Source organism: Diaphorina citri, unplaced genomic scaffold, assembly GCF_000475195.1.
Source record: "Diaphorina citri unplaced genomic scaffold, Diaci psyllid genome assembly version 1.1 scaffold195, whole genome shotgun sequence".
In the NCBI taxonomy this organism is placed as follows: domain Eukaryota; kingdom Metazoa; phylum Arthropoda; class Insecta; order Hemiptera; family Psyllidae; genus Diaphorina; species Diaphorina citri.
The window spans coordinates 200963-227916 of NW_007377632.1; the positions used below are offsets into that span (position 1 = coordinate 200963).

The following is a 26954-nucleotide window of genomic DNA, read 5'->3' on the forward strand; positions in this document are numbered from 1 at the left end:
CTGTAGACCGTCAGAATGTGTGTGACGGAAAAAGCTTGAGGCCTGGGTCTGTCAGACCATCTGAGCGTAATTGGCGGACATGCCCGATTTCCACTATCCGTTCACGTTCCAGTTTTTAACGTCCCTGTATAACTGCTAAAGTTTAAAACCGGGGTTTTACCCTCCTTTTATTCGACGACAAACTACCCTCACTTTAACCTCACCCAGCCTAAATGGGAAGTATTGTGTCTCTTCTCGCCCATATCTGATGAGAGGCATGCTACACAGACCACACGAGTCTAATGCAACAATTGGTTTCATTACTGCGAGATAAAAACTGGTGAAACACTCATGAAAAAAAAATCTGGTGTGAACATCACACGACTTTCCTCTTCCTATTGAATGATTCTTGTTCTTATAGCCAAACTTTTACAATATCTCTAACCGTTTAGTCGGTATAGCTGAAAACCGCCAAAAAACGGTCAAAAACCGCCAAAAAGTGGTCAAAATACCGCCAACAGCAGCACCTATCTCAACCAACCGTTTTTGAGTTGCATCCTTGTCACATTTGTGAACTACATACCAAATTTCAAGTCTCTAGCTCGTACCGTTCCCGCTATATTGTTAAATTACACCGAAAACCGCCAAAAAGCGGTAAAATGCCGCCAACCGTTGCACCGGTCTTAACCAAAAGTTTCGTGTCGCATCCTTGTCACATTTGACAGCTACATACCAAATTTCAAGTCTCTAGCTCTTACCGTTCTCGAGATATTTTGTTTACAGACAGACACACACACGGACCAATGGCTGAAACTTCGGATTTAGGCTCTAGGGACCTCAAAACGTGTCTTGGCACTAAAAACTGACCATCGAAAATTTGACCCGATTACATTACTTCCCTTCCTATAGGATCTTTTTTTTTCCTATACGTAAGGAAGAAATTATGCATTTATATGATTAAAATATGAAATTAGAATACGAGTGCTAATGTACGACTATCTCGTACATAGGGCACAATTGGTACAAGTAGATAAGATATTAGATAGAATTATAAGCTGTCCAGAGACTAGAACTAGCTTACTTGTTTCCAAACTTTAAGTAGCGGACATTATCTCGTGAGGCAGACGGTACTCTTGGAATTCTAAACTCGTTCTTTACAACTGCTCAAACAACGTTAGCATCTTTGCGATTTGCTACTAGCGACGTGTTACCTCAGCGTGAAATGCATCAGGGTTGCCGCGACTCAAGTTACGATGATACGCTTCTAGTGTGAGTCAGGCGTCTCACCTGTAATCTCAGGATGGTGCTCCGCGGTTATTACTATTCTTGTACGTCGAGCCTCTTATAGTATTTTCTGATTCTAATAGGTACTTCTCATGTAACATAGTATTAGGATACTGATGTACAAGATAGGATGTACTTATATGAATTATGCATAAACATATGTCTGTCGTAATGACGGTATCACACGACGTGACTCCGGACCTCTGATATTCCACTCTGTTAGACGTCAGTTCTTGAAGTCGGTACTCAACTGAAAGATAGACCGGTTTCATCCTGTCTTCTATTTGACGAAAGACTACCGTCACTTACAGGTTCCCCTATCAAACTCTAAAAAGAGGGGGCTGGAGAAATCACTAAAAGACCTTTGCAGTAATACAGAGACGATAAATCGTTAAAAAAAACAGAAAATATGAGAATTTCGAGTATTGTGCATTTGGGAACGCCAGATGGCGAAACGGCATTATCATCGATTATTTTTTTTTTTTAGTTTTTTTTATGTTATGGAGCGATTTTTGCGGGGTTAATTTTGGAACAAAAATTGAAAAAAAAAATTGTGGAACTAAAGAGTGAGTTTCTGTAATAAAAATCCAAGTTATTTAGAGATTTATATGTTAATTACCTTCTTTTTTCGTGAATTTAAATAAATTTTAATTTTATCCATGTATTTAAAAAATAGGTTTATATGAGTGTGTGTACATAGATTATTTTTTGTTTGTTATTTAAATTAATTTATTATTTATCATTATATTATTAAATAAAGAAAAAAAATCATTTGTTGTTTTCTTTGTAATAATTGGTGTCTTTAATTGTAATTCCTATTTACGTTATTTGATTCTAGGGCCAATGAACCAACCAATTCACTGTGGGTTATTTAAGCAACTTCGAAAGTTGAACTTTTTTAGAGGTTTAATAGAGGGAACTGTAACTGCTAAGGTCTTATCGTCCCGAAAGCGAAGAGAGAAGGAAGACAGGCTAGGAGAAAACTAGCCGTTCATAGAACAAACCTTATCCGTTCAGGACAAAATCCGCCCCGGGTGGGAATCGAACCCGCGACCTAGCGCTTACCCTCCAAGCTAACTAGGTTAGCAAAAAACCACTTTAGTTCATTACCAGGAGTTTTTCCTTTTTAAATCTAAGTGGACCAAAGTATCGCCAGTTTACGGTACTATGTCATTGAATGGACCATTTCCCGCAGGAGCACTTGAGTTGAGCAACTTCGGGAGTTGTCAGACGTTGGACTAAAATTGAACCGAAAGAAATAGGTACAACTCTGAGAACATTTTTTTTTTTTTTTTTTTTTTTCAGGTTGCCAACCTACTTCTTTGTTAACGGAGCTTTCTTGGCATGAGAAAAATAATATCAAGTTTACAATTATTTTATTATTCCGTGGTTCACACAGTAGGTACAGTAGGAAATTAGAAATGTAGGTAGGTACCTACCAACCTAAATTAGTGAAAGTATATAAGTACCTATGCCTGAATCTAAATAGAGATTAGAACGGCAATTAAGAATTGAAATTTCGACCTTTTAAAGTTACTTTTTCCGAGTTTTGACCTCAGATTTGGATTTTTCACAACTTTTTACGTAAGAATCGACCTTTTATTAATATTAATATTTTCCCAATTGCAACTCCTCCATTATTTTAGTACATGCTTAGGTACCTAGATATAACTACTAACTAGGCTGGATAATCTCAGTCTAATCGACTAATCATATCCATGGATAATTCTTATTATAGCGATTAGCGCATACCTATCTTACAGTCAGTAGAAACAACAGGGAGGAGAGAGTGAGAGTAAAAACTGATTAGTGGATGTGTCAATTTACCAAATTCCTAATAATGAGAGGAGACTGAAAGATCTGCTGTGCATATTTTAGTTTAGTAGGATCCACCCCTCTCTCCCCCCCAACTCATGGTAAATGCATATGGATAAGAATGAATTTTTATGATCACCAGGAGATTCAGGGACATTCTTTCAACTATATCTAGGTACATACCAGAATCATGTTATGTAAATATAAATATATAATCTATTAACACAGGATTTTGCTACTAGTTAAGCCGAGGTCGCCAGCTTAGTTACCTTATATCGTAGGTTAATCTCACGTGGTGAAGTGTATATCCTCATAATTAGCAGATCATTATATTATAAGTAGGTAGATACCTATGTATATTCTACATAGAAACTAGGTTGCCAACCTACTTCTTTGTTAACGGAGCTTTCTTGGCATGAGAAAAATACTATTAACACAGGATTTTGCTACTATAGGTATACCGAGGTCACCAGCTTAGTTACCTTATAGGTTAATCTCACGTGGTGAAGTGTATATCCTCATAATTAGCAGATCATTATATTATTATAAGATTTATAAGTATGTATATTCTATTAGAAACCAGGTTGCCAACCTACTTCTTTGTTAACGGAGCTTTCTTGGCATGAGAAAAATAATTTCAAGTTTACAATTATTTTATTATTCCGTGGTTCACACAGTAGGTACAGTAGGAAATTAGAAATGTAGGTACCTACCAACCTAAATTAGTAAAAGTAAGTACCTATGCCTGAATCTAATACAAAGGTAGTTAGGTACTATAAATAATCTAACTGTAGACAGTAGTTATGAGAAGTAGGTACCTATCCAGGTTCCTAGGTATTAGGTGGGTAGGTACTTGAATAAGAAAATATGTGTACCTATCCATGTAGCATAATGTTTACTATAATAGATCAGTTGCGCTTACTTGACTTAGTGAGATCGCGATGTATCAGACGGTCAGATATTAAGCTCATAAGAACAGATACTACACTTTGATCTTAGCCTAAAGGCCGAGAAGCGAATTTTTCGTAATTTTTCGTAAAGGTAGAACCTAGCAATGTATACTTTTACATAGGAGCACTGAAACTCAGAGCTCTTTTTTTCTCTGGAGGAATAAAGGTCTAGAACTCTAGAACAATGCCACTCAAAGGCGAATCTCTAGAAAAAGGTGGGAAAAAATCAAACAAGCTGGTTGTTTTTCTCTCCAATTGTTTCAAGTACTTTGGCAAATTTCAAATTTATTTGTTCCAAGCAATATGTGCAGGTAGGTTTACCAAAAATGTGAATCTCTAATGTAGGTCACAGTTAGGCATTTATGTATACACCAACCATTGTAACAAAATTTATTTAAATACAACAATTTAAAAATCTAATCTAATCTGACATAATTGTATACACCAACCATTGTAACAAAATTTATTTAAATACAACAATTTAAAAATCTAATCTAATCTGACATAATCTATGAGACGCTCTAAGCATGACCAGCGGGCAGGCCAGGTCGGTATTCAAGCGGACAGAATGTTCGGTCTCTGCTCCAAGAACCGTTTGACATCCAGAACGTAAGTCTCATTTATGTATACACCAACCATTGTAACAAAATTTATTTAAATACAACAGTTTAAAAATCTAATCTATGAGACGGTCTAAGCATAACCAGCGGGCAGGCCAGGTCGGTATTCAAGCGGACAGAATGTTCGGTCTCTGCTCCAAGAACCGTTTGACATCCAGAACGTAAGTCTCAGCTCCATGGTGTGGCGCAGGCGGGCTGAACACCGGCTTGTTGTCTGATCCTGTGTAGTCCTCATAGCTCATGCTGTAGATGCAGGAGAAGCCTAGCCTAGCCATCGCCTTGGCGGAGTAGTGCGAGGAACAGTCAGCCTTCACCAGGTGAATGTCGTTGTCCGCGGCCAAGTCACTGGGGACAGAAGAGGGAAGGGCACTTGGTCAGAAGTCACGTCAATGGAAATTGCTAAAGGAGAAATGTCGTTGTCCGCGGCCAAGTCACTGGGGACAGAAGAGGGAAGGGTACTTGGTCAGAAGTCACGTCAATGGAAATTGCTAAAGGAGCTGTCACAAATGAGCAGTGACCAGTGTTATTATAGGGTTAGGTTAAACACAAAAAGGAGCTTTCTTTTTCACTGTCGTGGATTCTGAATAATTAGCGAATCCCGCCGCGCCGATTGATATTAATGGAATTTGAAACTGAGGAAAGTGAATCGAGAAAACTGTTTGTGGTTTTGTAGTGTTTGTTAAGAGAGGAGATAGATCTCGTCGTACCTGAAGAATTACTTGGCAGATAGCACCACCACAATAGTGTAGATAGCAGTCAGTATTCCACAGTGTTTTCCTGACATACATACCTATCAACATATGATAACAATCATCACAGACAATACATAATCAGTAACCATGGCAACCAATCTAATCGCCAAGCCATAATATGTAACAAAAGATTCCCCCCATCACATGGTGCATGTTACGAAACACACCAGGACCACCAGGTACTAGAATGTGTTATAAATAAACCTGTTGTCATGGATACCATTAATCGATCGGTTACATGGATGATAGGTTCCTATTCGATTTGAGAGGTTATGCAACTTGCCTTACAGCAGCGTATCCGCGAATCAAGATAATAACCGTGTTACAGTGAGCTCAGTAGTGTTATTATATTATTATGTAGGGAAATGGTTATCAGTCAGTATCTATCAGCTTGATTCACTATCACTAATACCCATGGGAGGAGGAACTAATACCTACCTATAATAACAGAACTACCTAAGTACCTACAGACCAATTCATAAAATAAGCCTGCGGCGCGGTGAAAGCACGTTCAATGCACCAATTCCCTATGGATCACTGAAGTTGAGCAACGTTGCGCGTGGTTAGTATCCGGATGGGTAACCATCTGGGCATTCGCGAGCTGCTGGCTTTTCCCGGGTGCACTTAGGTTGGGTGAGGCCAAAGACAACAGCAGCCAGCCTGGTTAGTTTGATGGGTAGAGCGTCTGCCTTGTAAGGGCTGGATCGCGGGTTCGATTTCCGCCTGGGGTGGATTCTATATAAATATAAGGTTCGTTCTCGGAACGACTGGCTTTCTCCTATCCTGTCTTCCTTCTTTCTATTTCGGGACGATGAGACCTTGGCAGTTACAGTTCCCTCTATTAAACCTCTTGTAGCCCTACTTACTGGGTGACATCATGGTTACCTAAGCGGACCTAACGTTCTAGCAGCTTCTACCTAGCAATCAGACCGGCCAAACCGACTATGATAAGAGATAATCTATGTTATGATGATAAAGTTATCTGCCAATGTCCCATGTGCTTACTACCCTAATATGTTATCTAACATTAACACCAAACTCATAACAGAAAACAGATGCTATTTACTTCCCAAACATGTAATTTTATTGTAATTTGAATCAGATTACCACAACCACTGCCATGATAGAGAGGTCTGTGTGTCCTGTTATAATCTCTGTCATGTTATTCACAATGCATGTCACCACATTATCTATTATACTTAGTATAGGTAATAACTATTACGTACCTACTTTCGTACTTAGTGGTCATCACATTTTTTTTTTTTTTTTTTTCAAGTAGTTTTTTGCGACTATTACCTATCGGTACAAGGTACAACAGCTAATCAGATACAGGTATATGTTGACAGAAGGCCATTACCTGACCTTTAGCCAGGATTTATCGTGGAAGATAGCGTGCCTGACTTGTAAGCGCTAGTTCGCGGGTTCGGTTTCCGCTCGGGTTTAATTTTATCCTAAACAGATAAGGTATTATCTCGGAACGGTTGGCTTTTTCCTATCTTGCCCTCTTACTCCATTAGATTTCGGGATGATGATAAGACCTCAGCAGTCACAGTTCCCTCTTCAAATAAGGCTTTTTCATTGCAACTGTTGGCTATTCCCACCATTATCCACCTAATGTTAAATAACTACAATTTCAAGACCAAACCGGGTCTCTTGTATCTGCCATTTTGTAGGAGGTGTTTCAGGATAGACCAGGTCATGTTAGATTAGATAACAAGTATCTACATAAATGTAAATATACAAGTACATAAATTTCATAAATACCGTACAGCTTGCTGGCAAATCATTGACATTCGAACTTTAGTAAAGCAGTGCTTGGACTCTATCCAATGTTTGTTTGCCAATGTTCAATATTTTACCATACCTATGCGTACACCACGTGATCTGTAGGTATACTCGTACTGTAAGTAGGTACTTTAGGTACTGTAAGTAGGTACTTTAGGTACTGTAAGTAGGTACTTTAGGTACTGTAAGTAGGTACTTTAGGTACTGTAAGTAAGTACTTTAGGTACTGTAAGTAGGTACTTTAGGTACTGTAAGTAAGTACTTTAGGTACTGTAAGTAGGTACTTTAGGTACTGTAAGTAAGTACTTTAGGTACTGTAAGTAGGTACTTTAGGTACTGTAAGTAAGTACTTTAGGTACTGTAAGTAGGTACTTTAGGTACTGTAAGTAGTAAATCAACAGCTAGAGCTTAGGGATTTATTTTGAAGAGGGGAAAAAAATGCAAATACAAATCTCTCCCCTGCATGTGCGTCTTTAAGTTTTCACTTACTAACATCTTGGCAAGATTCTTTGAACAGATAAATAAGGACTCAATGCAAAGTTGTTATAACTAGAGGTTTCCTAGTTTTCCATTATTGATGTTAAATTATACACCGAGTAGGTGATTAGTAACAAAATTATATGTAGCACTTTTTTGAGGGGGAGAGAGAGAACTGTAATTTTATTTATAACTTAAATTCCAGTATTCTGGAGTGGAATCATGTAGTGATTTTATCGACACCATAAGCTCTTTCAATATCATTCAAACACTAACATTACCATTTCATACACCACACAGGTTTATTATTATTTTCTTTTAATTGATCCAAAGGGCAAAGGCAAATTATAAATGGAAGCCTTTATCCTTGCCAGACAGCAAGTGATAAATGGAGTCAAATTAACTTTTGAGGCTTTTTTTAAGAGGTTTGACAGAGGGAACTGTAACTGCTATGGTCTTATCGTCCCGAAATCGAAGAGAGAAGGAAGACAGGATAGGAGAAAGCCAGCCGTTCGAGAACGAACATTATCCCATCAGGTTAAAATCCGCCCCGGGCGGGAATCGAATCCGCGGCCTAGCGCTTACAAGGCAGACGCACTACCAACTAAACTATAACTAGGCTGGATAATCTCAGTCTAATCGACTAATCATATCCATCGATAATTCTTATTATAGCGATTAGCGCATACCTATCTTACAGTCAGTAGAAACAACAGGGAGGAGAGAGTGAGAGTAAAAACTGATTAGTGGATGTGTCAATTTACCAAATTCCTAATAATGAGAGGAGACTGAAAGATCTGCTGTGCATATTTTAATTTAGTAGGATCCACCCCTCTCTCCCCCAACTCATGGTAAATGCATATGGATAAGAATGAATTTTTATGATCACCAGGAGATTCAGGGACATTCTTTCAACTATCTAGGTACATACCAGAATCATGTTATGTAAATATAAATATATAATATATTAAATTTAACACAGGATTTTGCTACTATATAGGTATACCGAGGTCACCAGCTTAGTTACCTTATAGGTTAATCTCACGTGGTGAAGTGTATATCCTCATAATTAGCAAATCATTATATTATCATAAGATTTATAAGTAGGTATGTACATATATTCTATTAGAAACCAGGTTGCCACAACCTACTTCTTTGTTAACGGAGCTTTCTTGGCATGAGAAAAATAATTTCAAGTTTACAATTATTTTATTATTCTGTGGTTCACACAGTAGGTACAGTAGGAAATTAGAAATGTAGGTACCTACAAACCTAAATTAGTAAAAGTAAGTATGTCTGAATCTAAATGGAGCAAACAGTTAAATGTTAAAATCAGGTGTACACAGTAGACAGTAGTAAGTAAATAGATACATAGGTAGTTAGGTACTGTAAATAATCCAACTGTAGACAGTAGTTATGAGAATTAGGTACCTATCCAGGTTCCTAGGTATTATTAGGTGGGTAGGTACTTGAATAAGAAAATATGTATACCTATCCCTATCCATGTACCATAATGTCTACTATAATGGATCAGTTGCGCTTACTTGGGTGATGTTTCAAAGTCATAGAGCAGGAAAAATGAGGACCAACGGAATTTTTCTTTTCTAACAGTTTGGCATTATGTATGGCATTGAATAACAGTCATATGCCCCCAAGCCCAAGTGCTCTCTTGCAGAAGCCCAGTCATTGGACCCAATTTTCACCATTTTCCAGCCTCCAGCACGGAAACCTCGTAGGTATGTATAGACCAACCATTGTAACAAAATTTATTTAAATACAACAATTTAAAAATCTAATCTAATCTAAATCGATTTGAAAAATACCGGTAAATCGAAAACTTTGATGTCACGGCATACGCTCCCGTAGGCGATGACGTCATAATTCATAACTCCCGCGTCGTTTGTTTGTGCGCAAGCGTTTCTGCGCATTTTGACGTGAAATCTGACGTCACAATTTTTCGAACTTTTTCATTAGAACGGCAATTAAAAATTGAATTTTTGACCTTTTTCCGACTTTTGACCTCAGATTTGGATTTTTCACAACTTTTTACGTAAGAATCGACCTTTTATTAATATATTAATATTTTCCCAATTGCAACTCCTCCATTATTTTAGTACATGCTTAGGTACCTAGATATAACTACCTACCTATACTTCATGCTTATAGTCTAATACTCACTAGGTATCTCTTGATGATTTGACTGTTTTCCACACTTTCCCTTTAGGTTCATTGTTCTGATGGTTGCCTCATGTTGACTCATTCAATGATTTGTCACTATTACTACCACTACCTACTGAATAATTTCTGATTTCACTATTCTCTCTCTCTCTCTCTCTCTCTCTCTCTCTCTCTCATCATCATCCGATAGTTGTACAAGTAGGCATACTATCGGGAGAACAGTTTCCATAAAAGATGAGTAAGAATCAATTATTATTATTATTTATAGGTATAAATAATTGTACTAGTCGGGATTTTTTGTTGGTTTAGGTGAAACAAGTTCAGAACTTTGTGGGTAATACGTAACAAACCTCCAGCTTGTAGATCTAGTAAAGGGTGTTCCAAGAACGCCCACATTTCATAAAACGCAGGTTATTTGGAGTATCAAAAAAAGGAATATTTCTATCGAAAGTACACACTTTGGCATTATGTATGGCATTGAATAACAGTCATATGCCCCCAAGTGCTCTCTTGCAGAAGCCCATTCATTGGACCCAATTTTCACCATTTTCCAGCCTCCAGCACGGAAACCACACTGGACGGTCAGTTTATGTAATCTAGTGATTTCTTATGAATCACTTCTGTGTTTTCAGTTGACCTACAGCGCATATTTTGCTTATTGACAAAGCCAATATGCCAAAAATGAGCTTAATCGCTCGAGAGATTTTGTCGGCTTAAGAGGTTTTGAAATTGCAACTAATCAGCTAATCATTCTACTGTGATTATGAGGGACTGTTGTATTTATCCCGGGGTATACAGGTTCATGTATTTGTTTCGCTGTCAAAATGTTTTGACTTGGCGGGGCGGAGCGCTACGGCGCTCTTTAATCCTGTTTGAGCGCTCGGAGACTAAAACAGAATAATTTCCTTGTACTTATGCTCACTGCTCACTTACCCAGAACCTATAGGTATGTATAGACCTACCTAAATCTAAAGAACACCTCCAATGGATTAATGGATAGCAAAAACACCTTTAAAAGCTGCTTTACTCAAGAAACTTTTTTTCATATCATATGCCCCAATCATATGCCCCCAAGCCCAAGTGCTCTCTTGCAGAAGCCCAGTCATTGGACCCAATTTTCACCATTTTCCAGCCTCCAGCACGGAAACCACACTGGACGGTCAGTTTAAGTAATCTAGTGATTTTTTATGAATCACTTCTGTGTTTTCAGTTGACCTACAGCGCATATTTTGCTTATTAACAAAGCCAATATGCCAAAAATGAGCTTAATCGCTCGAGAGATTTTGTCGGCTTAAGAGGTTTTGAAATTGCAACTAATCAGCTAATCACTAGGAATTTTGATGGTACGTTTGGAGAATTGGAGCATTAGTAAAAGGTGCTGGTTTATGTACCGAGCCATGATAAAATGGCATACATTAAGGAACAACCTGGCATCAAATTCAAACAAATCAATGCATGGGGTAGGCTGAGAAGAATTGGAGTATTAGTAAAAGGTGCTGTTTTATGTACCTAGCCATGATAAAATGGCATACATTAAGGAACAACCTGGCATCAAATTCAAACAAATCAATGCATGGGGTAGGCTGAGATTGACATAACAAATCAGGGCGTTCCTATTGGAACACCGTTTAGAAATTGTAGGAATCTAGAGTAGGTACATGTGTATAGGTAATTGGGTATATTGTATATTTAACACCTACAACAAAGTAAAACACAACATTTTCAGTGTCTACGAGTACATATTTTCTAAACAAAATTATTTTTAAATTCACATTGGACAAATGACATAAAAGAAGCCCCAGATAATCCAGATATTGATTCTGGTAGGTGCATAAAATGTCACAAGAACTGGAACTATTGAAAGTTACTAACTTATTTTCAATACAACCAGCCCAAGTCACCTAAATAGTCTAACTCTAAATAGTCTAAATCTCCATGAAGGATGATATAACGGGATGCTCATCCGATACCTACCATGAAGAGAAACAAAGCACATTATCTACCTACAGAGCGAAGTGAACTCTAGGTTTTAAATCGGCGATTTTGCATTTAGTTTGCGTATAGGTACGTAGGTATGTATGTTTGTTATTTTTCTTTGTTTCACCCTAACTTTTGAACGGCGAATCAGATTTTGCTAAAACTTTTTGAGAAACATGTTTAACATAAGCTTTGTTTCACCCTAACTTTTGAACGGCGAATCAGATTTTGCTAAAACTTTTTGAGAAACATGTTTAAACCAGTATCAATGGATGTAGTTAGGTAGGTATCTATCAATTTAATGTCAATTTTACCTACCTATCAATCATAATACCTGGACTTTATGATATTTAACACCTACAACAAAGTAAAACACAACATTTTCAGTGTCTACATATTTTCTAAACAAAATTATTTTTAAATTCACATTGGACAAATGACATAAAAGAAGCCCCAGATAATCCAGATATTGATTCTGGACGTCCAAGGAAAAACCTCTAACTTGAAAGCGAAAAGTGAAAACCGTGAAAATTTCGCGTCAAACCAAGCTAGGAATTTTTCCAGTGTCAGATTTCTACCTGGAACTCCTAGAAGTCACCTAAGATTGGAAATTAAATAGAATCCTCTGATCGGTCTGTTAGGGTTACCGGAGGTTCTCTTTTCTCAGTTCTACAGTTTACTGAACCACTTCCTCGTACAGGTGATGTAGTTATTTGGTTATTGATTGAAAGTTGAAAGCTGTAGGTTGTGAATTTATGAGAGTAATCAAATCCGAAGAACCTACACAAATCACAAATATAGAAAATGGATTTGGCGTCAGACTCTACCTACATAAAATTATAATCTAAAATCTACACTACCTACTCTTCAAAAACCATTTTAGTCAATGCGGTGTAGTGTGGTGGTGTACCAGAAACCAAGACATCTACGGTCTGATTGACTTTCTTTTCAACAAATGAATTGAAGGAAATGTTTTGCAATCTATGTAGAATCAATACAATGATTTTCCCCTAACATTAGTCAGTCATGATTTTCCAGTTTAAATAAAACAAAGACGTATTAGAACTTCACGTTTATCTTACCATTCAAATAAACGTCACGTCATCTAGGTAATTACATAAAAAAGACCCCGCCAAGTCGTTCCTCCCAAAATAAATCAAGTGCCCACAAAAAATAAACAAAAATCCATCCCACCCCAAAAAACTAACATTATTCAGTCATGATTTTCCAACAGTTTTAAATAAAACAAAGACGTATTAGAACTTTACGTTTATCTTACCATTCAAATAAACGTCACGTCATCTAGGTAATTATAGGTAGGTAAGTCTTTGTATGAATAATATGATTGGCCGAATGCCAATCTGTTCTGTTAGGCACAGCAGTACTCACAGGAGGAAGGAAGTTGTACGAGTGTACCTACTAATTTACTAAAGGTAACTTTATAGCTGTATAGGCACAGGTAGGTATAGGATTAGAAAAAAAAAACTACAAGCATAGAGTCGAAAAAACTTCGACCCCTCCCGGAATCGAACCCAGAACCTCCGGCGAGCAAGTCTAGTGTGATACCCACTCGGGCACGGAGGTTAACACGGTAGTCTGTAAAGTATCATCTCTTAGGTAGTGCGTTTAGTGACCAACCCCGTACATACCTAGTGTACCCTCGCCTGGTCGATTCTGATTTAAGAATCAGCGATTAGTGATTCACCTTGAAATCCTCATCGGTAGGCACAGGTAGGTATAGGATTAGAAAAAAAAAAACTACAAGCATAGAGCCGAAAAAACTTCGACCCCTCCCGGAATCGAACCCAGAACCTCCGGCGAGCAAGTCTAGTGTGATCTACAAGCATAGAGCCGAAAAAACTTCGACCCCTCCCGGAATCGAACCCAGAACCTCCGGCGAGCAAGTCTAGTGTGATACCCACTCAGGCACGGAGGTTACACGGTAGTCTGTAAAGTATCATCTCTTAGGTAGTGCGTTTAGTGGCCAACCCCGTACATACCTAGTGTACCCTCGCCTGGTCGCTTCTGATTTAAGAATCAGCGATTAGTGATTCACCTTGAAATCCTCATCGGATGAGTAAAGTAACTAGACCAGAATATTAATTACTAGCAGCACGAGTACCTATACTTTGTTCCTAACATAGACATCAGCACATTATGAATGAACTATTGATATGTTCATTCATAACAATAGAAATATTATGTTGACTGAGACACAACCTGTTTGATGTGCTTGTGGTAGATGATAGGTACCTGATAAAAGTAATATTCTGAAAAATCTTAAAATGAGAGTGGTACCTGGGCGTATACTAAACACCAAAGGTTAGAGAAGAGAAGTTTTGCTTGTGAGGGAGGGAGGGAATTTTTTTTTTTTTTTTTTTTACAACGTTCACTGAACATGAAAGAGGGACTTTGTGTTGAGTTGACCAGAGACCATGCTACCCACAGTCTGAGTACACCTCAATAGAACTAACGGCATGTGTACTTGTACTGCTTATGGCCGCAAACACAATGTGAGTTTGAACGCCGTTCAAGTTTAACTTTTGGATTCAGTAATCTGATTGGTTGATAAAAAGCGGTAAAATGCCGCCAACCGTTGCACCGATCCTAACCAAAAGTTTCGTGTCGCATCCTTGTCACATTTGACAGCTACATACCAAATTTCAACTCTCTAGCTCTTACCGTTCTCGAGATATTTTGTTTACAGACAGACACACACACAGACACACTCACGGACCAATGGCTGAAACTTTGGATTTAGGCTCTAGGGACCTCAAAACGTGTTTTGGCACTAAGCTTAGCGAATGTCTGAGAGTTATAGGAAGGATTTAGTAGCGATGATATAACTTCAGTGACACACTAAATATATAGAACCCTCGAGCTATAAGTTCTCTGAACCTGAAGTCTACATGACACACTACAGTGCGAACCTATAACTATCCTACATTTGTTATGGTGTCAGCAAAGGTGTCATTCTGCCATTATATATAATCAGCAATATGAGGGACATACAAGGGGATGGGCATTGAGCATGCTACGACAGTGCGACACAGACCACATGAGTCTAATGTAGCAGTTGTCTCATTGCTACTAAATAAAAACGGCAATGAAACACTTTTTTTATTTTTTCAAGTGATCATGTCCGTCGAAAGCTCAAAATCCAATGAAATAATTCCCTTCATATGTTGCACATGTGCGTCAAATTTTATCAAAATCGGGCCAACTATTCACAGGAGTTATACATATACCTATCTAGGTTATAGTGAAACAAGAAACAAACAGACAAATGAACAGATTGACAAACTATAATACCAGTATGTACGTAAAAATCACCGAGATGACTTTGTTCAGTAGATAGGTAGATACGTATAGGTAATACCTGGGTACCAAATGATTCAACTGATTGTAGATACCTTGTTACTTTTGTGCTAGTGCAATTTACAGTACCTACATACATAGGTAGGTATCTACAATCTATTTACATTGTTACACAAATATTATTACATCATAATCTAATGGCAGGCACTTATGTAGGTACTATGTATAGGTCCTAGTAGTTATGTACTGGGGCCAAGAGCTATGTAAGTAGGTACCTACATCATAATTATGTATGTGTAGGTAACTATGTAAGTAGCCAAGATCAAGAACTTAGTCGTCCAGCCAGGATCAACACTACTTACTTGAATCAAAAATTCAACGTCACATTTCAAACTTTGAAAATTCATCCCAACACACGAACACACCAAATTCCAATACAGAAACATGCACAAGTTTAATGTCTATATTGAAAAGGAAAAGGGACAACAATGCACTAGGAAAAATTCCAACACAAGTAGAAGTAAATGTTCCACCAAATCAAAAAGCTGCAAAAACGGCAGGAAAAGCGAGAGGAACTTACAATGTCTATGTAATATGATGCCATCTGATAATCAGTGTGAGAAACCATCATACTGCTGTGAGTGTGAAGAAATACCAGAGGAAGAAACTGACTCCGACCAGGAATTATTCTGCGTGATGAAATGCAAAGGCACGTCCGGTCTCTATCAAGTCGTGTGTAATAAGAAACAAAAGAAGAATGGATATGAAGAGGGGCAGGATTCGTGTGAAGATGATGAAGAGGAGGAGGATGAATATTATTCTGGATATAGTGACAACGCTGCTTGCCAAGGAAGTGAAGATTGCTTCAGCATTGTAGTCAAGAAGAAGAAAAGCAATAATAACAAGGGATGCAACAAGAAAAATGAGAGAAACTGTGGAAAGAAAAAAACGTACAAATTGATACCTTGTTAACACAAGCACATTATTATTGATAAATAATAATATTATGTCCTTTACCATTCATTTTAAGCTAGGAAAATAGAATAAAGGGTACTTGTGCAGAAGTCACGTCCGTGGAATATTGCTACCAAAGGAACTGGCACAAACAAGCAGTGACCCTGGTTATTATAGGGTTCTCAAATGAGCAGGAATTCTTGTATTAACAATATATTAACATCAAGTGAACAAACTCCACTCAACTGAGCAGGAATTCTTGTATTAACAATATATTAACATCAAGTGAACAAACTCCACTCAACTGAGCAGGAATTCTTGTAGGAAATGCCGTAGTTGGTCTGGCATACGGATACGACTGTTTATGGAATCAAAATGTTAATAGGTATAGGTAAGAACTATACCTACCCATAGCTAGGTAAATATACCCTAGTTCTAATAGACAATTAGGTAGATTAATTATTCTTGGATCAATATTATGCATTTAATAAGGGCAAAGTGGATTTTTTTTTAATCGACCTCCAAAGTTGAAAACCATTTTACGCCCCGGGCGGGAATCGAACCCGCGGCCTAGCGCTTACCTACACCTTAAATGTCAGAATAGTGGATGTGGCTATTGAACTGACGAATACTGTGCTGTACACATTGCATAAGCAGGGAATGGAACGGCGTTCATAAAAATACCTGATTCATTGAAATATTTTGGGTGCACTTGGTTTCTGGGTGGTGCAGTGGTCCTCATCGGCTCATCCTCGAGTAGGTAACGTATGGATGATTATAATAGGTGCATTTTATTTAACATCTAACCGCTAACCTCAGCGCGGTTCATTCAAGGTCACTACCTCCCCTCACATGGAAGTGTGTTTTGAAACTCAAAAATGTTAGTCGAGAGCGGAACATTTCTCTCCCGCAGTCTCTGCACTCTGTGTATTTCTTATGGAGATTTTAGCGATCAAAATATGATCATATCTCCATTATAATATTCTACTGTGATTATGAGGGACTTTTGTATTTATATCCAGGGTATACAGTTTCATGTATTTGTTACGCTGTCAAAATGTTTTGACTTGGCGGGGCGGAGCGCTACGGCGCTCTTTAATCCTGTTAGAGCGCTCGGAGACAAAAAAAAAAGTATAATTTCCGTGTACTTATGCTCACTGCTCACTTACTCAGAACATATATAATATATGTATAGACCTACCTAAATCTAAAGAACACCTCCAATGATTAATGGATAGCAAAAACACTTTTAAAAGCTGCTTTACTCATGAAACTTTTTTTCATCATAAACAATTCAATTATAGGTGCATAAAATGTCACAAGAACTGGAACTATTGAAAGTTACCAACTTATTTTCAATGCAACCAGCCCAAGTCACTCTAAATACCCTAACCTAAAGGTACCTTTACACTGGGGCAATTTAGGAAGCAACCGGCAACAGCAACCTGTAGCATGCGGCATTGCCGCGCCGCATGCGGCGTTGCCTTATACCTTGCGGCGTTGCTTTTTGTGTTGCTAGTGGTTGCTCTACGCCGCAAGGCTTCCCATCAGAAATGGATAGAATTGCCTGTTGCCTTGAGTTGCCAGTTATTAATTAATTTATTTAATTTTGACATCCTTTGTAAATACTTTTTACTTAAGTAAATACTTTTTACTTAAGTACAAACGGTGTTTAGACTACAGGGTCTGTCCGAAGTTTATTAGTGTAAATGTGAAAATCAAATTGCCACACTACGCAGAAACGGTGACACGCCAAATACTTATCAAAGAATTGAAGAAGAAATATGCCCTACGCGACACAATATACCTAGAGCAGATGTTCTGGCACCTACAACTAGCCCACCAGGTAACAAATGTTGAATTTGATTCATATGATGAGAAAGTTAGGGGTATCGCCCACAGTGTAGTGACTAGTCAAAGACTAAGACAACAGAGAAAGCTAGAATCCCTCCTCAACTCTAAACGGTTGAATACTAGAACCCACAGCATAGACCGACAGTTCGAAAAAAGATTCATCAACCTATCAGATGTCACTTTTGAAGAGAAGGAACAAACTCTACTTAACAAAGGCATGAAATATGCAACATCACCCAAGTTTGATGACAATCTCGTCAATAATGTAGTAGTCTCCATACAGAGTAGAATACCCGCCATGCGTATGACTGATAGGCACACCCTGTTACATCAAGTATCGGTCAATGTAAACAAAGAGGAGAGGTGCAATGGGAAACAAAGAAACAGGGACGTACGTATTATGAAAAGCATTAGACTCAAACTAGCTAATAACAACTTGATAATGACTAAAGCAGATAAAAGTAGCACCATAGTAGTTCTAGAACAACAGGAATACAACAATAAAGTGTTGGAGTTATGCTGATGTACCTGTAACTATTCTACTGTGTGTTCTTATTATAATATTCTACTGTGATTATGAGGGACTGTTGTATTTATCCCGGGGTATACAGGTTCATGTATTTCTTTAATCCTGTTAGAGCGCTCGGAGACTAAAACAGAATAATTTCCGTGTACTTATGCTCACTGCTCACTTACTCAGAACCTATAGGTATGTATAAAGTATAAACCTATCTACCTAAATCTAAAGAACACCTCCAATGGATTAATGGATAGCAAAAACACCTTTAAAAGCTGCTTTACTCAAGAAACTTTTTTTCATCATAAACAATTCAATTACAGGTGCATAAAATGTCACAAGAACTATAACTATTGAAAGTTACTAACTTATTTTCAATGCAACCAGCCCAAGTTACTCTAAATACTCTAACTCTAAATACTCTAACTCTAAATACTCTAAATCTCCATGAAGGATGATATAACGGGATGCTCATCCGATACCATGAAGAGAAACAAAGCACATTATCTACCTACAGAGCGAAGTGAACTCTAGGTTTTAAATCGGCGATTTTGCATTTAGTTTGCGTATAGGTACGTATGTAATATGTATGTTTGTTATTTTTTTTCTTTGTTTCACCCTAACTTTTGAACGGCGAATCAGATTTTGCTAAAACTTTTTGAGAAACATGTTTAACATAAGAAAATTTTCCTCAATGAAATTAAGGTCTGATCGGTCTGTTAGGGTTACCGGAGGTTCTCTTTTCTCAGTTCTACAGTTTACCTGTGAACCACTTCCTCGTACAGGTGATGTAGTTATTTGGTTATTGATTGAAAGTTGAAAGTTGTAGGTTGTGAATTTATGAGAGTAATCAAATCCGAAGAACCTACACAAATCACAAATATAGAAAATGGATTTGGCGTCAGACTCTACATAAAATTATAATCTAAAATCTACACTACCTACTCTTCAAAAACCATTTTAGTCAATGCGGTTAGTGTGGTGGTGTACCAGAAACCAAGACATCTACGGTCTGATTGACTTTCTTTTCAACAAATGAATTGAAGGAAATGTTTTGCAATCTACATAAATCAGAGTCTAGACTTTCTAGAAATAGACCCTAGGAGTCTCACTGGGAACTTGGCCTGGATTCTTGGAGTAATTGTGTTTCATAAGTTTTTTTATTATTATCATTTTTTGTTGTTGCTAAATTATTGCATTTCGGCTACTGGATTTCCTACTCAATTATTATTATTATTTTCTTGCCAAACACATTCGCCAATTAACATTCGCCACTACCTTTTGCTACTAATATTTCCGGGAAGCCAGCCTCATCAGATTTTGTCACTTCTGATTCCAAACTATCCCATCACAGGTATCAACCAATGATCAACTGATCATCATCACAATACATGATCAAATATTGTCATCAGGTAAAACATTAAATAATAAAACAACCTGATGATATCCTGTGAGGATATTGTGGTTGATGGCTAGAAACAAAGAAAACCAAATTGGTTGAAGAGTTGGCAGTTGAAAACGTCAAGTAATAAATTGACTATGCACAGCACGTCACTACCAATATTGCCAAACTGACCGAATAGATCAATAAAGAACGGATGGTAAATGTTTTTGTATAGGTTCCTATAGCTTCCTAGTTGTTATAGGACTTAGGAGTGTTTACGCTACCTCTAAGTACCTACGTACGAGTACTAATACTCTGCCTAAAGATGAATCACAAGGTATCAAAAGTTCCATTACTGTTGTAAATTCCTAGTAAGTACGTACTTAGCCCTATTTTAATCCTATCGACTAAAACACATCCGAAATGCGAGTAAGACAAACTGAAAACGAACACCATTCACCACGTTCACAGATATCGTTGAACTTTGGGAGTAACACAATGTCAAGGGTTTTCTTTGTCACCCATTTGATTTACACAGGCCAGTATTTCTTGAACTCTGGATTAACTGAAAACTTTCTGTGCTAAGATCGAGCATAAAGTCATCTTGAGAAGAACCTACCAACTAAAGTAAGTACCAAGTGCTTGGTTTTCGAAAATCATGAGTTTGTTCGGTGGAAATAAACCCTGTAATCTTATAATCTGGCTCTCTATTCAGTCCAAAGTTCAGGGCCCTCCCTATTTGACAAGAACAAGGTGCCTAACAGTAGTATAAAAAGGAAAAGGATATTTAAATTCCTCGACTTGTAAAAGATCACTGAGGCTAAGCAACGTTGATCATCGATGGTATTTGGACGGGTGACCGTCTGGGAAAACGCCTGCTGTTGGCCCTTCCAAAGTGCAGTCAGCCTGGTAAAGTGCTAAGGTCAATAGTGTTCAAGCTGGCTGAAATTCCAGCAAAAAATAAGTGAAAATCTTACCCCACTGTGATTGCCAGCCTCGGTAGCTCCAGCATTCCACAGCAATAGTTTGACATATCCCTCCTTGGCTTTCACCTTCACCGCCACCTCCCCTATCCTCTGTCCTAGCACACCAAGAACAAGGTGCCTAACAGTAGTATAAAAGGAAAAGGATATTTAAATTCCTCGCCTTGTAAAAGATCACTGAGGCTAAGCAACGTTGATCATCGATGGTATTTGGACGGGTGATTATACCATGTGCATATTGTGACGTCACTAAATTGCTTGTGATTTTGATTTCCTTATCTAGGTTATTTGCAAATGAGACAATGAACAATTTATCTTTCATTTTATTCAGAAATCCACCCATCTCTAATAAGAAGTCAATGGGGATACGGGAAACTATACATGGTAGTCTAACTTCTAATATTCTAGCATAATTTACTCTTTTTTTATACATCAAATATGAAACATCTACTGATTCCATCATTCACATCAAAGTTTACTTAGCAGATTACACATCAGTAGAAAATTCTACCACTGTATAATAACATCCACTACAGTCTACACTGTATATTCTACATGTCTTTCCTTAGTTCTTGGTTACATTTAGAGTATTTTCTTTGTTACAAGAGGAAATTCACACATGAGAAATGAACAATTTATCTTTCATTTTATTCAGAAATCCACCCATCTCTAATAAGAAGTCAATGGGGAAACCGGAAACTATACTTGGTAGTCTAACTTCTAATATTCTAGCATAATTTACTCATTTTTTATACATCAAATATGAAACATCCACTGATTCCATCATTCACATCAAAGTTTACTTAGCAGATTACACATCAGTAGAACATTCTACCACTGTATAATAACAGAATAACACCCACTACACTGTATATTCTACATGTCTTTCCTTAGTTATTGGTTACATTTAGAGTATTTTCTTTGTTACAAGAGGAAATTCACACATGAGAACTGGTTAGTAGGTTTAATATGTAGGTACATATGTAGGTAACAAGAACAAGGTGCCTAACAGTAGTATAAAAAGGAAAAGGATATTTAAATTCCTCGCCTTGTAAAAGATCACTGAGGCTAAGCAACGTTGATCATCGATGGTATTTGGACGGGTGATCGTCTGGGAAAACGCCTGCTGTTGGCCCTTCCAAAGTGCAGTCAGCCTGGTAAAGTGCTAAGGTCAATAGTGTTGAAGCTGGTTGAAATTCCAGCAAAAAATAAGTGAAAATCTTACCCCACTGTGATTGCCAGCCTCGGCAGCTCCAGCATTCCACAGCAATAGTTTGACATATCCCTCCTTGGCTTTCACCTTCACCGCCACCTCCCCTATCCTCTGTCCTAGCACACCGGTATCCACTATCCAGGCAGTGTGCTTTCTGATCTCTTTTCTCTTGTGAAAAGCTGATGTGCAATTTTTACCACGTCAAGTAATGTTAGATAGTTTTGGTGCATCAGTGTGCACTCAGTCTCCTAGCACATCCTCCCCATTCACCTCCAGTACACAATCCCCCATCACGAGACCTGCAGCCTCTGCCGCTGAGCCAGCCTCCACACCGCTAACCCAGGGGTATGGATCCCACTGTGTACGGCTCAGATGAAACCCACATGAACCACTACACGGTCGCTCCACATGACAGAGGCGTAGTGACGGGTGAAACTCTTCCTCCTTCGTGTCAGGGGGGTCTGCCCGGGGTGGCCCCATGCTACGGGACTGATATTAATGAAGATCTATGATGAGCTTTCACAGGTGGAGGGAGTGAATGCAGTAATAGGTTAAGGCAATGTGAAAGGAGAAGTCTAATTTTGTTACACACAGTAGGTTACACTGTAAATGGGACGGGCTGATTTTATGTTAAACTCTGGAGTAATTTCTAAGTGAAGAGAGCACTGTAAATGGACGGGCTAATGTTATATTTTTTATATTTTTCTTGTTCCGTTATCATCAATTTCGTTCATATTTTGTTTGACCCGAATTTACCAACTGTTTCATTTCAAGATTTTTGAATCTACACGATTCGATTGCATTTGTGCTGAGATTCTTTGTCTTCCTTTAAATTGAAAGTTATAGGGGTCATTCAACTTTTTATTTGGGCAATGTGAAAGGAGAAGTCTAATTTTGTTACACACAGTAGGTTACCTACACTGTAAATGGGACGGGCTGATTTTATGTTAAAACTCTGGAGTAATTCCTAAATGAAGAGAGCACTGTAAATGGACGGGCTAATGTTATATTTTTTTATATTTTTCTTGTTCCGTTATCATCAATTTCGTTCATGTTTTTTTTACCCGAATTTACCAACTGTTTAATTTCAAGATTTTGTGAATCTACACGATTCGATTGCATTTGTGCTGAGATTCTTTGTCTTCCTTTAAATTGAAAGTTATAGGTTATATTTTTCTTGTTCCCTTATCATCAATTTCGTTCATGTTTTGTTTGACCCGAATTTACCGATTGTTTAATTTCAAGATTTTGTGAATCTACACGATTCGATTGCATTTGTGCTGAGATTCTTTGTCTTCCTTTAAATTGAAAGTTATAGGCTTTTAATCCTATCGACTAAAACACATCCGAAATTCGAGTAAGACAAACTGAAAACGAACACCATTCACCACGTTCACAGATATCGTTGGAAGCTCAAAGTCACAAAAAGTAATAGAAGATAGAAGTTCTTGTAACATCCCATACCCATATTCAACACAAATCTAGGTACCTAATACCCAAGTACCTACTTTCTGCACACAAATCTAAATAGTGTCGTAAAAGGATGTTTTGTCCTTCGAAGTTTTGTAGGCCCGGACTTGCGACCTACAGTAGCAAAAAATGGGATTTTTCTCATGACGGCTTCAACACAAATCTGGGTACCTAATACCCAAGTAGGTACCTACTTTCTGCACACAAATCTAAATAGTGTCGTAAAAGGATGTTTTGTCCTTCGAAGTTTTAGGTGCGACCTACAGTAGCAAAAAATGGTATTTTTCTCATGACGGCCACGTAATGTAAGTAGGTAAAGCTAGCCATTAAATGTCAACCCAGTGGTACCTATGTTTGTATCTCATCATTCTCATCAGGTAGGTCATGAGAGCTGTAAGTGGGTATGTCATGTTATGAGTATGGTATGGGACATTAGAATCAGCACAGAAATACAAGTAGGTACCTTTCACCGTAATTGCTTGGAATCAAAAAACTTCATATGTAGGTAGATACTAGGTATGTACAACTATCTTCAAGATTTTGAAATTTCCTCTGATGTATGTATATTTACGCAAAGTAGGATGTTTAGATTTACCTATGTACACATCTGGCAATTACATATTCATATTCCCCATACATGTCAACATCATGGGAGTAAGTAACACAGTGTCAAGGGTTTTCTTTGTCATCCAATTGATTTACACAGGCCAGTATTTCTTGTACTCTGGATTAACTGAAAACTCTCTGTGCTAAGATTAAGCATAAGTGATCTTGAGAAGAACCTACCAACTAAAGTAGGTACCAAGTGCTTGGTTTTCGAGAATCATGAGTTTGTTCGGTGGAAGTCTTTGAGAGTTAACACAGTGTCAAGGGTTTTCTTTGTCACCCATCTGATTTACACAGGCCAGTATTTCTTGAACTCTGGATTAACTGAAAACTCTCTGTGCTATCGAGCATAAGTGATCTTGAGAAGAACCTACCAACTAAAGTAGGTACCAAGTGCTTGGTTTTCGAGAATCATGAGTTTGTTCGGTGGAAGTAAACCCTGTGATCTTATAATCTGGCTCTCTATTCAGTCCAAAGTTCAGGGCCCTCCCTATTTGTTTATCACAACTTTGAAACTTTTCATGAGCTTTATAACAATTTTAGTAATTAGGCACCTCATGCACCTCTGTAGATAGATAGGTACTCTATGCCGCTGCTACAGTACAGTATACCATTGACCTATAACCTATAGGAATTATGAGGTACCTAATTATCTACTTATGCAGCTATAATATCTTCTGTTTGAATAAAAAACAACTTGGGTACTCACTCCATATGTTTGCATGTGTGTGGAACTTTTGGACTAAGGGTAAGGATAGATAAATATACCCTAGTATAAATTGTTGAAGGAGGATTGTAGGTAGGTTTTCTATGGAAACCTTGGGGAATGTTTTGCACACAGAGTTACGTAAAGAGTTATAAACTACACAATACATAGAATTCCACCAGGTTTACCTATCGAGTCAATGGATTTTCCCTGATTCAACTCGAAATCCGAATGCGTAGGACATGATATCTTGCACTTTGACACTGTCTCGATCGTAATGTTCTTCTATTTATTGACCTAGAACTATCAATTGAATATGAACTTCCTATTCTAATATAATAGGTACTTCATACAGGATGGACAAATATTTTTCTTAGAAAAAAGTAGTCTCAGGTACCTAAATGGTTTTATCATGATGTAGACTTATCCAATATGTAGGTACATGTCAGATATTGCTATCAGGATCAGCATGTCATAAAAACCAGGGTTACCTACACATACTAGGAATTTGATTGAGATGATTATGAGGATCAAAATGTGATAGGTGTTGATGAGTATATATCAACTATTACCCTAACACAGGTAGCTAATTCCTATTGGAACTTTGTAGTTATATAAGTCATCCTGTAAGAATGTTAGGTATATGTATTGAGTGTCAAGGTACATAGGTTGGAAGTTCAATAGAATACCTTATTATTAACATCTATTATTATTTATTTTAGGTAGTTGCTACACTTCTGCCTATCTACCTACCTAGTATCATCAGTCAATAGAAAAGCTCTTCTTCACAGCAAGATTCTCAAAGGTATTCCCTACGCGGTTAAACTTTCTTGACTTGCCGGGTCGGAGGGCTCCGTGATTTCCCGAACTGTCTCGTTATATAAGTAGGTATGTACCATGTGGCCGGTTATTATTTAATGAAAAGTAGGCTGAAATAATCCAACTGTTACTGAATCCAATAATTCAATATGTAGGTACATGTCAGATATTGCCATCAGGATCAGCATGTCATAAAAACCAGGGTTACCTACACATACTAGGAATTTGGTTGAGATGATTATGAGGATCAAAATGTGATAAGGGTTGATGAGTATATTATGTCAACTATTACCCTAACACAGGTAGCTATTCCCTATATTGGAACTTTGTAGTTATACCTATAAGTCATCCTGTAAGAATGTTATATGTATTGAGTGTCAAGGTAGGTTGGAAGTTCAATAGAATACCTTATTATTAACATCTATTATTATTTATTTTAGGTAGTTGCTACACTTCTGCCTATCTATCTACCTAGTATCATCAGTCAATAGAAAAGCTCTTCTTCACAGCAAGATACTCAAAGTTATTCCCTACGCGGTTAAACTTTCTTGACTTAGTGGGTCGGAGGGCTCCGTGATTTCTCGAACTGTCTCGTTATATAAGTAGGTATGTACCATGTGGCCGGTTATTATTTAATGAAAAGTAGGCTGAAATAATCCAACTGTTACTGGTCTGTTCACAATTTCATTTCTTTCACAACCCATCTATCCAACACTACTTACTTGAATCAAAAATTTAACGTCACATTTCAAACTTTGAAAATTCATCCCAACACACGAACACACCAAATTCCAATACAGAAACATGCACAAGTTTAATGTCTATGACTTTGTTCAGTAGATAGGTAGATACGTATAGGTAATACCTGGGTACCAAATGATTCAACTGATTGTAGATACCTTGTTACTTTTGTGCTAGTGCAATTTACAGTACCTACATACATAGGTAGGTATCTACAATCTATTTACATTGTTACACAAATATTATTACATCATAATCTAATGGCAGGCACTTATGTAGGTGGAGAGCCAGCTGTTCCGATAGTGGTGATCTACATCTGTTTAAGATAAAGTTTGTCCGGGCAGGAATCAAACCTGCAACCTAACGCTTACAAGGCAGGCGGCACAAAAGTGTGTCTGTGTGTTTACCAAATTTCAAGGAAGTGGGACTGGTCAAAGTGGTTGCAAGATTCATTTTGATCCACACATGATAGATATAGAGATCTTAAACTAAATAAAAGCATAATATAATATTGGGTATCTAATATACATTATTTGTATTTAGTGTTTGCATGTGTGTGGAACTTTTGAACT

General features: G+C 37.7%; 1 protein-coding gene and 1 pseudogene across 1 annotated transcript in view; both read right to left on the reverse strand.

The window, feature by feature from the left end:
* Nucleotides 1-22905, reverse strand: part of LOC103505800 — a 28021-nt gene extending 5116 nt beyond the window's left edge. Inside the window, exons 1-2 of the mRNA XM_026821036.1 lie at nt 22289-22905; nt 22053-22156 (exon numbers count right to left, since the gene is read on the reverse strand). Of these exons, the coding sequence (XP_026676837.1) occupies nt 22053-22156; nt 22289-22520 (336 nt within the window). The 5' untranslated portion in view covers nt 22521-22905. The remainder of the gene's footprint in view (nt 1-22052; nt 22157-22288) is intronic.
* LOC113466001 lies at nt 3886-4097 on the reverse strand (annotated as a pseudogene).
* Nucleotides 22906-26954: the final 4049 nt, after the last annotated feature.